Source organism: Anser anser (assembly GCF_964211835.1).
Source record: "Anser anser genome assembly, chromosome: 3".
Lineage (NCBI taxonomy): Eukaryota > Metazoa > Chordata > Aves > Anseriformes > Anatidae > Anser > Anser anser.
In genome coordinates, this window is record NC_139722.1 from 1,197,739 (window position 1) to 1,213,102 (window position 15,364).

At 66.6% G+C, this 15,364-nt stretch overlaps 1 protein-coding gene across 9 annotated transcripts in view; it reads left to right on the plus strand.

Annotated features, from left to right (window-relative positions):
- PTK2B (protein tyrosine kinase 2 beta) overlaps positions 1–15,364 on the plus strand; it is a 30,517-nt gene that overhangs the window by 6,412 nt on the left and 8,741 nt on the right. For 6 of the 9 annotated variants that reach the window (XM_083828631.1, XM_083828628.1, XM_083828629.1 and 3 more), the window contains exons 2-15: positions 8,546–8,793; positions 10,353–10,531; positions 10,633–10,720; positions 11,028–11,107; positions 11,356–11,418; positions 11,725–11,779; positions 12,507–12,647; positions 13,138–13,212; positions 13,330–13,431; positions 14,237–14,354; positions 14,552–14,591; positions 14,678–14,724; positions 14,984–15,037; positions 15,245–15,342. In XM_083828631.1, the coding sequence (XP_083684757.1) occupies positions 8,587–8,793; positions 10,353–10,531; positions 10,633–10,720; positions 11,028–11,107; positions 11,356–11,418; positions 11,725–11,779; positions 12,507–12,647; positions 13,138–13,212; positions 13,330–13,431; positions 14,237–14,354; positions 14,552–14,591; positions 14,678–14,724; positions 14,984–15,037; positions 15,245–15,342 (1,347 nt within the window). In that variant the 5' untranslated portion in view covers positions 8,546–8,586. Of the gene's footprint in view, positions 1–3,605; positions 3,720–4,241; positions 4,352–5,211; positions 5,502–8,545; positions 8,794–10,352; positions 10,532–10,632; positions 10,721–11,027; positions 11,108–11,355; positions 11,419–11,724; positions 11,780–12,506; positions 12,648–13,137; positions 13,213–13,329; positions 13,432–14,236; positions 14,355–14,551; positions 14,592–14,677; positions 14,725–14,983; positions 15,038–15,244; positions 15,343–15,364 lie in introns of those variants that run through there. The other 3 variants (XM_083828632.1, XM_083828630.1, XM_083828633.1) reach the window with 3 other exon arrangements.

The window sequence follows — 15,364 nt, forward strand, 5'->3', positions numbered from 1 at the left end:
ACGTTTTGCAGACCCAAGCCCTGCTGAAAAGCGTGCTGGGCCGGCACGGCACTGCCATGGGGCCGTTCTGGTGCCGAGCCGCGCTGCGGCCGCCTGGGACGGCGCAGATAAAGCGAGGGGCACGGCGGGACCCGCTCGTGGGCACTGCCCACGTTTGTTCAGAGCACCCCGTGCCGGGGCCTGGCAGTTGGGAAAGGGACATGACTTTGGGAGGGGGCTCGGTGGTGGCTTCCGAGCTGGTGCTGGGTGCACGTTGCCCCGGGGAAGCCGCTGCGGGGCTGACCGAGGCCGGGGCTGCTCCAGGCTGCGGAGCCGCAGCTCGGGCATGAGCGCGGGGGACGGGATCGAATGCGCTGGGGGGGACCTGCAGCTTGGCACCCTCCGGGGTGATTTCTGCCCCTGACACAGCCTGCCCAGGAGGTTCTGGAGGAGCTGAGTTTCCCGAATAAAGCCGAGGTGGATCCAAGGAGGTTAATTAGTGCGAGCACCCACAGCTCCAGCAGAGACGGGTGCTGGGCGCTTCTGGTACTGGTGGGAGAGGAAGGACGAGCGCCGCTCCGGTCCGTGGACCCTGCAAGTGTCGTGGCATGGTGATGCTGGCCACGTCCCACAGATGATTCCCCACACCAGCCCTGAGTATAGGGTGGGCTCCTGCCCCAGACCCTCTCCCCTCCCCCCCAAAAAAAGGAGGCAGGAGCAGCATCGCGCGGTACCCGCGGGTTGCCTGGAGACTGGGATGCCTAGCGACCGGCACCCGCCTGCCAAAACCGATGCTGCGAGCCCTCGGCTTCCTTCTCGCGCAGAAAGGTTACCGGGAAATACGCCCACCCTGTTCCCGGGAAGCTGTTCCCCTCCCCGAGGGGAGGCTTTGTGTGCTGCTCGGGGTTATTTTTAGCCTGGCGGCGCTGCGCCGGCTTCGGTGGATCGGTTCGGTCGGGAGGGTTGAGGCTGAGCCCTGCTGCTGCCCTGGTCCTGGTCTCAGCCCCGTGCTCCTGCATCGCCCCAAGGGGGGAGCACCTCCAGCACCACCCTGATGCCCTCGGGGGCTTGCAGACCCCCCCAGCCTGACTTTGGGAGCTCTGCCAGGCCGTCGGCGTGCCTTTCCCTTCTACCATTGCCACACCGACGTTCTTTGCTGGAGCTCCGTTGGGCTTGGGTCTTGTGGAAATCCAAGAAAAAACCAACAGGCCGGGTGACAGTTGCATTATTAATTGTAAGAAAGAGGGGGGAGCCCCAGGACGACCCCCATGATACAATGCAGGGTTAGGGCACCTCCGCAGGGCCCTGGGAGCCTGGCCCTGCAGTGGGATGGGCTGGAAGCCAGGCCCCCCAGCCTGGAAACTTTGGGGAGGGAAACATCCTGCTATTGCTCCTGATCACCTGAGGTTTTAATGGAAAATTGCCGTTTCCAAGCAGTCTGCTGCTGGAGGCTTTCAGGGGCAGCACACCTGGGGGCCTCTGTGTGGCACGGCCGCGGGGCTGGCTTTGAGGACGGACCCTGCTGCCCACAAAGCCTGGGGGATGCTCGGGGGGGGCCTCTTGCCCTGAAGCCCCGGGGGGCTTGCTGCTAGCTGGAGGAGCACAGAAAAGCTGATGGCTTTGGCATGGCGAAGGGACCGTGCTTTGGCATTTCTGGCCTGGAAGTCATCCGTCAGCGTGGAGGCCAGCAGGGACTGTTGTTAACAAACCTTGCGGCTGAGCTCTGGATAGAAACCACCCCGAGGAGGAGGCTGGGGCCACCCTGAAGCACCCGGGGGGGGGGGGGGGGCTGTGAGGCTGCTCTGCCCGGGTGGAGGCAGTGGGAGCAGCCGGCAGGAGCTTGGCAGGGACATTTCGCCTCCGGGACCCCGTCCCTGCTGTGCACCCCGTTGCCTGAGCACTCGGGGGGGGGGTTGCTGCGCTCGCAGGGAGCCTGGTGGCGAGCTGTTCCTGCGCAGATGGCCCCGCCGCGTCCCCTCGCCAGCTCCACGCCGGGAACACGCAGATCTTTCCCCGTGCCTGAGTCACCCCCTCGGGGAGCTGCCGGCCGTGGGCGTCACGGCAGCTCGCCGCGCGTTATTCCTGATTCCCGGGAGCGTGCTGCCCCTACCGCCGTGCCCAGCTGCCTGGGTGCAGCCGGCAGCCACGGCACCGGGCTGGGAGGTGGGACGCGTGTCTCGGCACAGCCCTGCGCCCAGAAACACCCACACTGATGTTTTCCCCTTCTGAAAATGGGGGTGTGTTAGGGTGAGGGGGGGGATAATGCCCCTGCAGCACGAGAGGTGTCAGGTGGAAACGTGCTGGGACCCATCCTCGATGAGGTCTGGGGGGTGCTTTTTGACCGCTGGCAGCGTTTTCGGTTGTGGTGGGGAGCTGGGGGGGTGTCATCAGGGGTTGGTTTGGTTCGGGGTCTGCAAGCAGAGAGGACAGCACCCCTTTACCTGCTCCAACCCCCCCCCCCCCCGGGGGCAGCCTGTCCCCACAGCTGGAGCTTGTGTCATTTCCTCTTGCTTTGCGAAATGGGCTTCCTCCGGGCCATCACGTGGCGGCCCCGCTCCCCGCGCTGCCCAAAGGGGCTGAGCGGGGCCGGCTGGGGCAGCAGCACCATCCTGCGCACCCCAACCCCGCTGCAACGGGACACTCGTCCCTGTGCCCCCGTCACCCCCTGGCCCTGGTGTCTGTGTCTTGCCTTCCCTGCCCGGAGAGGCAGCAGTCCCCAAGGCAGGGCATGGTGCCGGATGGGCTGCGCTCCCGTGGGGTGCCCCGAGCTGCACCGGGTCCAACTGGTGCAAAACCAGCCTGGGACAAATCCCCCGTGGGTGGGAGAAGGGGATGGGGACCGGGGGGGGGATGTGCAAGGGGCTGGGGCTGGCACACAAGTCCTTCACTGGAGGTCTCAGCAGCACCCCGAGGCCACACAGGGCGGTTTTTGTGTTCCCGACCCTGCGCCTGCAGCGGGGAGGTGAAATCCTGCTCGCCGTGCCCGCGGGGGATGGGGCTGGCGTGATGGATGGGAGCGGGGCAGGGCGGGTTTGGGGCAGGTATGGGGAGCAGACACCTGAGATAAGGCAGGGACCCGCAGGGAGGTGGGCTGCGGAGCGCCCGGCCCCACTCCCTGCTGCCGGCTCCGTCTGTACGGGGGCGAGGCTGGGGTCCTTGGGGTGTCCAGGGTCCCTCACCCTTTGCCCTGGGGCTGGCGGAAGGAAAGGGGAAACTGAGGCAAACAGGCTTGGTGCAGGGCTCTGCTGGGGACCTTTGGCAAGCCGCCCGGATGCCCCAAAAAGCCCCCTTTATAAGGTGTGACCCCGAGGTGTGGGCGCTGCGCTGCTCTGCTCCAGGTGTCACCGCCACCAGAGCCCTGGGCTCCCGGCACCCTAACGCTCCCGCCGTGAGTCACTAAATACCTGCACGGATGGGGCAGGGCCGGGGTGGGGCGGGCAGCGCTGCGGGGGCCCCCCCGCTTGTCCCCGGCCACTGGGATCTTGTCCCCGGCCACTGGGATCTTGCCCCTGGCCACTGGGATCGCCACTCCCCGGGGTGCTCCAGGGGCACCTGGGCACGGAGCGCAGCGCTGCAGCCCCCGGGGGGGGGGCAAGGGGCTGGGGGCTGCAATTTTGGTTTATTTTTGGGGGGTCCTGGAGCGGAGCAGGGAGCAGGCAGCGTGGCTTGGGGCAGGACGCACTGGATGCTGGTGTGAGGAACGGAGCCCCCGGGCTTGGGACCCTCCTGGGGGGGCCGGGGTAAGTGGTGGGTCCCTGCTGCCCCTGCCCTTTGGGAGGAGGGGGGCTTGCAGCCCCTCAGCTGGGGGTGGGGGTTGGAAATGCGGCGGGTTTGGGGAGCTTTGGAGGAACTCTGGGGATGTGGGGTGCTGGGGGGGGGGGTCTCCGCCAGGTGATGGCCATAGGAGGGGGCTGCGTGGAGCGGGGGCAAGGGGGCTCTGCAGGGGGGCACGGGGCAGGACGGGGAGCGTGGGGCCGGAGCCGACTGACCCAGGGTGAATTAGGGGGGCACAGCGGGGGGGGGGTCCTTGTTGCGGGGTCCCACAGGTGGGTGGGGAAGAGGATTCCCCCCCCCAGCACAGCACTGCAGGGGGCCGGGTGCTGCTGCCTGCCTCTGCTGCACACCCAAACCCCCGTCCCATGCTGTGTGGGGTGGTTGTGGGGGGGGTGGTTGAGCCGTGCCTCAGTTTCCCCGCCGGTGCCATGGGCTGCAGCAGCTGTGCACGGCACGTGTGCGAGCGTGCCCGCGCGTGGGCTGCGTGCCGGGCACTATGCAAATGCCTCCGCACAGCCTCGCCAGCCGCAGCAGGAAGAGGCAGCGCCGCCAGCACGGGCTCGGGGTGGGGACGCAGGGGACGGCCCCCCCACTTTCTGTAAGTGCCCCTCGCCTCCTGCTCCCCCCACCCACCCCCGGCTTCCCTGGGGGCAGCGTTGGGGGCACAGACCCTCACCCCCTTGTGCTTGACCGGGGGGGTGGGCGGCGGGCTGAGCACGAGCAAACTCGTCACACCGAACTGGGGTGTCGGGGGGGGGGCTCAGCCCGTCCCTGGTGCACGGGGAACGTGTGGTCGGCCCCAGGGTTTGGGTAGGGCTGGGGGAAGCGGTGCCCCAGCGGGAAACTTTTCTGCGTCCCCAAAGCGAGTGGCAGCGACGCGAGAAACTTCCTGGTGCGCCCTGTGCCGGGGCCCCGGGTGGCTGGGTGCAGCGGGGGCGTTTCGGGGTGCCCCCGAGGAGACGGAAAGGGTCTGTGGGGGGGGGGAGGGCACACAGGCTGCGGGTCGGGGGTCTGGTGGCATTGCTGGGGGCAGCAAGGACTTGGTTTCGGTTCGGGGTGGCTTCTGTCCCTGCACCGGGCTGGGCTGTGTCCCCGCTGTCCTCACGTGCCACCGCTGCGCCAGGGGCAGAGCCGGGCTCCCGTGGGCCCTGTCCCCGTGCCAGAGGGGAGGTGAGCAGGCAGGGGTGGAAATACGGGGTGCTGCCCCCCCTTCTGCAGCCTGAAAATGAGGGGCTGTGTATGGCCAGGTCTATGTGGGGCACGGCCACTCTGGAGAAGGGGTCCCGGGGGTGCCCAGCCAGCAGGGATGTGCCCTGGGGTGCTGTGCCTGCTTCCCGGCTCTTTTTTTTTTTTGGGCATCTCATGCAGGTATGTGTGGGGGTGTGAGAGCGTGGGGTGCTCCCCACGTCACCCACCAGGGTAGGGACGCGCAGGCGACACCCAGCCCCGGTCCTGTCCCGTGGGCTCAGCCCTGCTGAAAGCGCAAGGGGACGCGTCGGAACGGGGCTGGGGAAAGAAAACCGAAAATGATGAGAAAGTGGGGAGAAAGAAGAACCGAGCAAAGCATTTCTGCTGCGTGCACCCTGAGAAACGCCAGCGCGCCTCCCAGAGCTCTTCCCAGCCGAGAGCTGAGCTCTCCGGCCCTGTCCCCACCCCGACACCCCCAGGAGGGTGCCCCCGACACCCCGGGGACACGGGGCTCAGCCGTAGGTGTCCGGCGCTCGCAGGAGAAGCTGTTGTGCAGTTCGGTGAGGAGTTTGTGAATTTGGGGAGGGGGGGACACCGAGGGGCAGCGGGGGGCTGGCCGGCCCTCCTGGCTGGGAGGAGAGGTGTCGCCGGGGGGTGGGGGGGACCCAGCCTCTGCTGGGAGCTGAGGGGGGGGAGCAGCAAAACCCCAAGCGAACATTTCTGCCCTGAGTGCCGGGCCAGGCCGGGGGCTTGCTAATTCTGCTCGGCCCTATCGCTATTTCGATCTCGGTGAGCAGGAAGCAGGGGGCCAGCGCAGCGAGGCCGGGCGGCCGCAGCGCAGACGCTCTGCCCCGGTGCTGGTCAGGTACACCACGGCCACTGTGGGCGGGGGGCACCGGCTGTCCCCGCTCCCCCTCACCCCCCCCCCAGCCCTCCTGGGGAGCAGGGGACCACAGGGTGCGTCGCTGCAGGGACGGGGGTTGTGGGAGGGCTCTGCAAAGGATGTGGGTTGCTGCGAGATCCTCCCCGCCTTGCTGTGAAGCGGAGAGAAAAAAAAATAAATTAAAAAAAAAGGGGGTGTGAAATGTGTGAGCGCACACGCACAAGCCCGTGCCCTTGGGCACGCAGCCCGTGATGGAGCTGGGGGTGCCCAGCTCAGCACCTCTGCCCTTCTCGTGCCTGGTCTCGTGCCCCAGTGTCCCACCAGCGTCTCGGCGATGCTCCAGCGCGGCCGCGGCGATGCGGAGCCTCCTCCTTCCCCATATCCCCGGGAGGAACCCGGGCCGTCCGTGCTGCTGCAGGGCACCTCGCGCCGCTGCCAGCCGAGCCCTCCGTGCAGCTCCGAGAGCACCGGGCGTATTTTTAGGCCGGCGACTCAGTGTGGGGCTGCTTTAAAAAAGCCGAAGCTGCAGGAGCCGGCGGCACACAGCCCTGCGCGGGGCTGCAGCGGGAGCGGGGCCGCCTCTGAGCTCCCTGCAAATTACAGCAGAAATCGCAGAAACGAAAGGGGAGGGGAAAAAAAAAAATGGGGAGGAAGAAAAGCCACCGGCCAGCCTCGAAAATGCTTCCTGCGAGCAGCGCCTTGCTGTGCGTTTTCCTTGCCTTCCCCTGCTCGCCTCTCCTCAGCCGGTGCAAGGTGCGCGTTGGGGTTGCTCCTGCCCTGTCCCCAGCGGTACCAGAGGGTGTCGCATCCCCCTGGGCACTTTGGGGTTTGCTCTAACACCGTCCCCAGCTGTACCAGAGGGTGTCACGTCCCCCTGGGCACTTTGGGGTTGTCCCTGCACTGTCCCGAGCTGTACAACCCCACGGGCATGCTGCAGAGATCGGAGACCCCTCGAGTCCCACCCTCCCCGTCCCCTGGCACCTTTCAGGTCCCCGTGCCACCTGCCTGGATCCGCAGGGCAGACCCCCCCTGGGTGTCCCAACATCCTCCCCAGCCCCCCTGTGCCTCCAGCCCTCCCTCGCCCCCTGCCCAGGGCAGGGACCCCCGAGCCGGGGCCGTTCCCCCGCGGCAGCCCGGGGGTGACGCAGGCGGGTTCGACCCGCGAGCAGCCGGGCTCCTGTTTGCAAACAGCCTCCTGCCTGTTAATCAGTAACTCGAGGGCCAAGCTCAGCAAGGGCTCGGACCCGGAAGGGGCCTGACGGGTGAATTTCCACGTTTATTGTTGCACGCCCAAAGATCAGAGTGGGGCAGCTGCTCGCAGCCTGCATTGGCCCCACGCACGGAGCAAGCGGCCCCAGGGCACGCAGGACAAGGCTTTCCTGTCCCTCCTGCCAGCCCTGCCCAGCTCACAGCCCAAACACCCCACAAAAAAAAAAAAAAAAAAACAAGATTTGGGATCTGCTTGGGATCATCCAAGATCCCATGCCCTGTTAGATCGACACAGGCTGAATATTAAATATTTTTTTTTCCAGTTTTTCTCGGTAAAACGAAAAAACTCAAACCACTTCCCCTCCAGCCTGAGGGACGTTTTCGAGCAGGCTACCAGTTTTGATGACCTCTAAAAATAAAAGAGCGAATCAATATAAAGAAGTATTTGCCCTTCCGCGTAGCGACGGGCCCGGGGTTGCTCTCTCCCCGTTCCGCTCTTGTCTCTGTGCGAAGCCCTCTGCTAAATTCGGCTCCGCTAGGAAGTCGCGCTGCGGGGCCCTGTGCTGCGCAGACTTCCGTGGCCCGTGGACGGAGGCACGGGGAGAAGCCTTCGCCCGCTTTTCTGGGGCCGTGGACAGAGGGAGGCAGGGGTGAGCGTGGGTCCGGGCGTGTGGGATGGAGGGCGAGGGGTGGCCACTGCGCTGGGCGAGGGGAGGCTGCGCTGGGCGAGCTGGAGCCAGCGCTGATTGACGGAGCCCAAACCCCATGTGCGCGGCGGTGTCCACGTGGGTGAGGGACAGCAGCGACCTGCTGGGGACACAAGTGTTGCTCCGAAGGTGCTGGGGATGCAGGGGTGTTGCTCTGGAGGTGAAAGGACACGGGGGTTTTGTTCCAGGGGTGCTGGGGACACAGTGGGGCTGCTGCTCCGGAGGTGCTGGGGACCCAGGGGTGCTGCTCTGGAGGTGACAGGGACACGGGGACATTGCTCTGGAGGTGCTGGGGACAGAGGGACACTGTTCCGGAGGTGCTTGGGACACCGAGTTATTGGTCTGGAGGTGCTGGCGGCACAGAGGAGGTATTGGGGACAGAGGGACACACTGTTCTGGAGGTGCTGGGGACACAAGTGTTGCTCCAGAGGTGCTGGGGACACAAGGGCACACTGCTCCAGAGGTGCTGGAGACACTGGGGTGTTGCTCTGGAGGTGCTAGGGACACAAAAGAGATGCTGGGGACACAAGGACACTGTTCCGGAGGTGCTGGGGACACGGGGATGTTGCTCTGGAGGTGCTGGGGACACAGGGACACTGTTTTGGAGGTGCTGGGGACACGGGGGTGTTGCTCTGGAGGTGCTGGGGACACAGGGACAAACAGTTCCAGGGGTGCTGGGGACACGGGGACATTGCTCTGGAGGTGCTGGGGGCACGGAGGAGATGCGGAGGACACACAAGTCCTGCCTGGAGGTGCTGGGTCAGGGCGCAGCTGGTGCTCAGTGGCCGTGTGTGTCTCTCCGCAGGGAAGGGATGCTCAGCTCCTAGCGCCCCGGGCGTGCTGAGGATGTCGGCCGTCCCCGAGCCCCTGGGCCGCCCGCGGAGCAGCTCCTTCCGCAGCCTGGGCGGGACGCTGGAGGCCACGCTGGGCATGGGGCCGCTGGAGGCGGACCGGGAGGAGATGCGCATCCTCAAGGTGTGCTTCTACAGCAACAGCTTCAACATGGGCAAGAACTTCAAGCTGGTCAAGTGCCCGGTGACGACGGAGATACGGGTACGTGGGCGAGGGGGGCATGCGGGGCCGGGGAGGGGGGCACTTTGTCCGTCTGGCATCAGGGCGAGCTCCCGGCAGGAGCCTTTCCCACAGCTTGGTAGCCCCCGGAGCCCCTTGGCTCCACACCCTGGGGGGCAGAGAGAGGATCAGGGCATCCCCAGCAGCCCAGCTTGGAGAGGGCGAGGGCTCCTCAGCCCCGCTGTCAGTTCCTGCAACGGGGCTCAGCCCCACCGAGTCGCCCTGCCCCCTTTGCGGACAGCAAAGAGGAGTTTGGCCGTGGCTCATCCTGCTGTGGGGAGGGCGCTGCGTTTGGGTGCTGTGGGGATGGTTTCCAGCATCCCGGGGGGGTGTGGGTGCAGGGGGTGATGCTGCTCCTGCTCGGGGGGCAGCACACTGCGGGAAGCCCAGGTAGAGGGGACCAGAGCGCAACTGAGCTGGGGGGGTCGCTCCTGGCACATCCCCTCCTCCTGTCCCTGGGAGAAGCTCATGGCATGGCAGAAGGGCTTGGAGACGAGCACAGGAGTGGTTGGAGAAGGAGAGGACTCATCAGGAGATGCCTCTGGGGAATGCAAGCGAGGACAATGAAATGGAGATGGTCTGGCTGTCCCCTGTGCCACGCACAAGGGGCGGGATGTGGGTTGCTCCTCCCCAGGGCGAGCTGGGCCATCACCGAGGCCAGAAATTGCTGTGGCTTCTGGCAGGACAAGCTCGGGGACAGAACTTCCCTGAGGGCTCCTGATGGCTTGAACACCATGTCTGGATTTGGAGGTCTTGAAGCTACAAATAACTGGAGACCGGGAGGTTTTATTTCAGAAGGACTTGGCCTGGCCCGTGGACCTAAACGCAGCCGCCAGCATTTCACACCTCCCCAAGCAAGACGCGGTGATCACAGCAAGGCACAGCTTGGGCTGTGCCATCAGCCGTCACCTTGCGCTTGCTTTTTGGCCTCCAGCCGGAGAGCAGAGGCCAGGCAGGAGCTGCAGGGCCGTGCGCGCCGCCCCACTGTCCCCACACCTGTGGGCACGGTGCCCGCGGTGTCGGCCGTGGCGAGGACGGGGCGAGGAAGCGCCCGCCCCGACAGCCCGCCCGCAGCGTATCGGGGCAGCTCTGCTCAGGTGCCAGGCTGGAAACGACCCGCTCAGGCTTTTGTCCTCCAGCAACACCCCAAAAAATCGGGCACGTTTAGGCTGTGTCGCTGCAGAGCAGGCTGGGTGCTTCTCCGGAGCTCGAGCGGCGGCTGTGGGGGCTGAGCACGGGGCTGTGCTTGCAGCCGTGCTGGGTTTCCTCCTCGTGGCTGAGCTTGGCTGGAGCTCATCTGCAGACCTTGGTGTCAAGTCCGTGGGGCAGGTGGCGATAGCAGTTTGGGCTCACGGTGCCTGCGTGCGAGGACACGCCGCGCTGCGAGGGTGCCCACGCTGAAACCGCGGCAGCTCTGAGCCGGAGCTGGCTGCAGGAGGCACCGCGGCGGAGGGGACACGAAGGGGGACGGGGCTGGGGGAGGGTCCTGGGGGCCTGCAGGGGGCTGAGCCCCGCTCCTCCCTGCCCCATCCCGTCCCCAGGAGGTGATCAAGTCCATCCTGGTGAGCGGCCGCATCGGGCCCGACATCAAGCTGGCCGAGTGCTACGGGCTGCGCCTCAAGCACGTCAAGTCGGACGAGATCCACTGGCTGCACCCCGAGCTGACGGTGGGCGAGGTGCAGGAGAAGTACGAGTGCCTGCACCTGGAGGCCGAGTGGAGGTAGGGGACGGAGCCCTTGGCTTGGGGTTTGGGGGGGGGTCCCTCTCCGTGCCCCCAGCCCGCCCATGGGGACCTCACCGGGGGCTGTCCTGTGCCTCCAGGTACGACCTGCAGATCCGCTACCTGCCCGAGGACTACATGGAGCGCTTCACAGAGGACAGGACCACGCTGCTCTACTTCTACCAGCAGGTCCGAGGCGGCCCTGGGGGTCCCCCAGCACTGGGGGCATCGCCTCCTGGGGAGCCCAGCACACGTGGGTCCCCATACCCGGGACCTTGCAGCCCTGTACCTTCACCCTGCCTCACCCTGGGCTGCGGACCCCCCCCCCAGCCTGCAACCTGCAGGACCCCCCCCATGGTCCCATCCTGTTGTGCCCCCAACCATGGCAATAAATCCCCCCCCTTGTCCCGGGTCGGGATGCGGGAGCGCGTGGACCCTTGGGGATGCACGTGGCATCCCCTCCACCCCCTGACCTCCATTTCTCCCCCCCCCCCAGCTCCGAAGCGAGTACATGCAGAACTACGCCAGCAAGGTGAGCGAGGGCATGGCCCTGCAGCTGGGCTGCCTCGAGCTCAGGTACGTGCCCCTGGGGTTTTGGGGGCGCAGCGGGGGGCTGGCAGGATGGGTGCCGCAGCGCTGGCAGCGGGGCCGCAGAGCAGCCGGGAGGGTTTTGGGGTGGCAGCAGCGGGAAGGGGCTTCCAGAGCCCTGCACGGGGGGGGGGGGGCTGTGCACTAAGGGGAAGGATGTGGAGGGGGGGATGTGGGGCGGGGGGGGACGCGTGGCGACGCATGGGTGGCCGTCTGATATCACTTTGTTCTCACAGGAGGTTTTACAAGGACATGCCCCAAAACGCGCTGGACAAGAAGTCCAACTTCGAGTTCCTGGAGTGAGTAGGCACAGCCTGCCCCGCGGCCCCGGGGTCTCCCAGAGAGACCCCCGCAGCCCCCCGCCCCTCATCCACCCCCTTCTGGCCTGCACTAGGGCTCCCCAGGTGGGCCTTCAGCCCCGAGCCTCCTCATCCTCCCACAGCCATCACCTTGCTGGCGTGGGGTGGGAGGGGGAAGCTCCCCAAGGAGCACCCCGCCACCCCTTGCACCCCCTGCTCCCTGCTTTGCTGGTGTCCCCCTCCCATGCGTTACGGGTCCGCAGCCCCCGCGGGGCCGTTAACGCACGCGGGGTCTCTGCTCCCCAGGAAGGAGGTGGGCCTGGACCTCTTCTTCCCCAGCCAGATGCAGGAGAACCTGAAGGTGAGGGGCGTGCACCTGGAGGGGGGGCTGAACGCCTGCACGCAGGGCTGGGCGCACGGTGTGGGTGCACACATGGGTGCCTGGGGGTGTCCGTGTGTGCGCATCAAGGCGTGTGTGGGGAGGTGCATGTACGTGTGTGCGTTTGCACGCGGGTAAGTGGCTTTGCACAGGCTTCTGGGGGTGTTTCTGCATAGACACGTGTATGTGTGCACACGTGAGTGGCCGTGTGCGTACGGGTGTGACATGCATAGCGTGTCTGCTGACAATGTGAGGGTGTGTCTGAATGCACACGCGTGTGTACATGGGTTTCATGCGTGTTTCATGCGCGTGTTTCATGCACACCCGTGCATTTCTGCCCACGCGGTGTACCTGCAGGAACACACGTGTCCATATGTATGCGCACACAAGCACGGCCATGTGTGCAAGGGTTGGCTTGCACACACACGCATGCACGTCTGCCCACACTCGTGTGCATGTCAGGCTGCACACACAGGGAGGTGTGCTGGCATGCGCACGGCTGTGCACACACGTGTGGATGCACGTGCCTGTGCACACAGACTCCTGCTCGTACCTGCAGGTGAGCACGTGGGTGCCCACGTGCCCCGGTGTGTGTCTGTGTGTGTACGCACGTGTCCGCGCACGCAGCCCAGCACCCCGTGGCACCGGTCAGGTCCCCGCTGCGTGCCAGGCGCCCTCCCGCCGTGGCTAGCAGCCGCTCTGCCCGCAGCCCAAGCAGTTCCGCAAGATGATCCAGCAGACCTTCCAGCAGTACGCGCTGCTGCGCGAGGAGGAGTGCATCCTCAAGTTCCTGCACACCCTCGCCACCTTCGCCAACATCGACCAGGAGAGCTACCGCTGCGAGCTCGTCGTGAGTCCACGGGAGGGGACGGGGACCCCGGTGCCAGGGTGGCACTGCAGGACGGGGACGCCGCAGCCTCCATCACAGGCTGGCAGCTGGGGCTGCACACACCGTGCCCTTAAACGCAGCCAGGTCCGGGTGAAAATGCCCCCCCTGTGCACAGCGGGGGTGTGAGCGCCTACCCAGAGCATCCCCAGCAGGGTTTGGGGCTGCTCAGAGGTGACGGTGTGGCCAAAGCCACCCGGCTGGGGGGACATGTGTGGGCTGACGGGGGTGCGAGCCGGTGCCTGAAGGTTGCTGAAGGTGGAGAAGTGCCCGCGCTGGGCTCCCTGCCTTGCACCATCTCCCCCTCGCCTTGGAGCTCTCCCCTCTCCAAGCCCCTCCTGGAAGTGGTCTCTCTGGGGTGTCACAGAAAATGACGGGGGGGGGGGGGAGGAAGCTGGCTTTGGGGGAGAACCCCACAAAATTCACATCCTCCGTCTGCTCCCCATCCCTGCAGCAAGGGTGGAACATCACGGTGGACCTGGTCATCGGGCCCAAGGGCATCCGGCAGATGACGAGCAAGGAAGCCAAGGTAGGGGCACGCACTGGGGGGGTCCCTGAGAAAAAGGGGTGGCTGGGGGGGGGGGTGAGGACCCCCCGATGGTGAGCACGGGGCTCTGACAGCGCGGGGCCCTGCCTCTGTCCGCAGCCCACCTGCCTGGCCGAGTTCAAGCACATCAAGTCCATCAGGTGCTCCAGCGTGGAGGAGGGCAGGGCCGTGCTGCAGCTGGGGCTCAGCGGCACCCCCCAGGTGAGGGGGCCCAGGATTGGGGCTGGGAGGGGGGGGACACACACTTGCGGGGCTTTATGGGTGGGATGGGGGTGCCCGTGGGATGGCAGCTCTTCCCTGCAGGACCTGGCAGACAGCCCTGTTCCCGCCTGGAGCTGCAGCTGGGGGGGCTCTGCCCCCAACCAGAGCCCACCCAAAGTGCCCGGGGTGCCCTTGTCTGGGGGGTTTTGGGGCTGGGGTGCTTGCAGTGATGTTGCTGGGGAGCTCGGGGTCTGCTGCAGTGTGGGGAGATGGTGTCCAAGCCATCCCAAGGGGGAGAGGAGGGGGACCCATCCCCATCTCCATCCCCATCCCCATCCCCATCCCCATCCCCATCCCCATCCCCATCCCCATCCCCATCCCCATCTCCATCCCCATCCCCATCCCCATCCCCATCCCCATCTCCATCCCCATCCCCATCCCCATCCCCATCCCCATCCCCATTCCCATCCCATCCCCATCCCCATTCCCATCCCATCCCCATCCCATCCCATCCCATCCCATCCCACCCCATCCCCACCCCATCCCCATCCCCATCCCCACCCCATCCCCATCCCCATCCCCACCCCATCCCATCCCATCCCCATCCCCATCCCCATCCCCATCCCATCCCCATCCCCATCCCCATCCCCATCCCCATCCCATCCCCATCCCCATCCCCATCCCCATCCCATCCCATCCCCATCCCCATCCCATCCCATCCCATCCCATCCCCATCCCCACATCCCCCCACCCCTCAGCTCGGGGGGGGGGGCAGCCCCTCACCCATCCCTGCGTCCTCCCCCAGTCCCTGTCCATCAAGACGTCGTCGCTGGCCGAGGCGGAGAACATGGCCGACCTCATCGACGGCTACTGCCGGCTGCAGGGGGGCCTGGAGACCTCCCTCATCGTCTTCCCCAGGAGAGGTGGGTGCCCTGCGGGATGGTGGCGTTTCCAGGTGGCCAGACCCCTCCCCAAAACCATCCCAAAATATCACGGTGAGCTGGGGGGTGCCTGCCCTTCTCCTCCTGGAGGGGCGAGGGGAAGGCTTTGGGGGGGGGGGGTGTCCCACCACCAGCCAGGGTGACGTGGCCAGGAGGTGACCGCCGCTGTCCTCCTGCAGAAAGGGAGAAGAGGAGCAGCCTGCCGCGGATCCCCAGCCCGTGAGTAGTGCACGGCCCCGCGGGGGGGTCGGGACCCCCGCCCTTACCCCAGCCCCGCTGCCTGACCCCGTCCTCCCACCCCGCAGGCACCTGGAGGAGCGGCACTCGGTGCTGGCCGACAGCGTGAGCGTGGGTGAGTCCGGGGGCTCTCCTGCCTCCCCCCCCCAGCCTGGGGGCACCCAGTAGGTGTTGGAAGGGGGCGGGGGTTGTGATTTGGTGCAGCGATGCTTGGCCAGTGAGCAGGGATGCGGCCGAGCATCCCGGGGGGAGGGTGCGCCGGCGTCCTGCCGTGCCCCCAGGGCAGCTCCAGGCTGGGTGGCTCGGGCACCGAGGGCCGGATCCTGCCTGGGGCGCTGCCTGCACCACTGCCCCTACCCTCCTTCTTGCCCTAGACTCCGATATTTACGCTGAAATCCCCGACGAGTCCTCAAGACCGAGGTCTGGAGGTGGGTGTCACCCCCGGGGGCCTTCCCACCCATCGCCCCCGTCTCCCACCCCGTCCCCACCACCCCAAAGCCGGGAGCGAAGTTTTGCCCTCGCTGCCCACCTTGCTTCCCGGGGGGGGGGCTGCGCTGTGGGGCAGGACCCCTGGCTCTCAGCATGGGGCCGTGCCCGGGGAGGTGGCACCCACCGGTGTGCCCTCGTCCCTTCAGTGCAGCACTACGGGATCTGCCGCGAGGACGTCACGCTGGGCAGGATCCTGGGGGAAGGCTTCTTCGGAGAGGTGTACGAGGGCACCTACACCAACCCGGTGGGTGTGCTGTGCTCCCCCC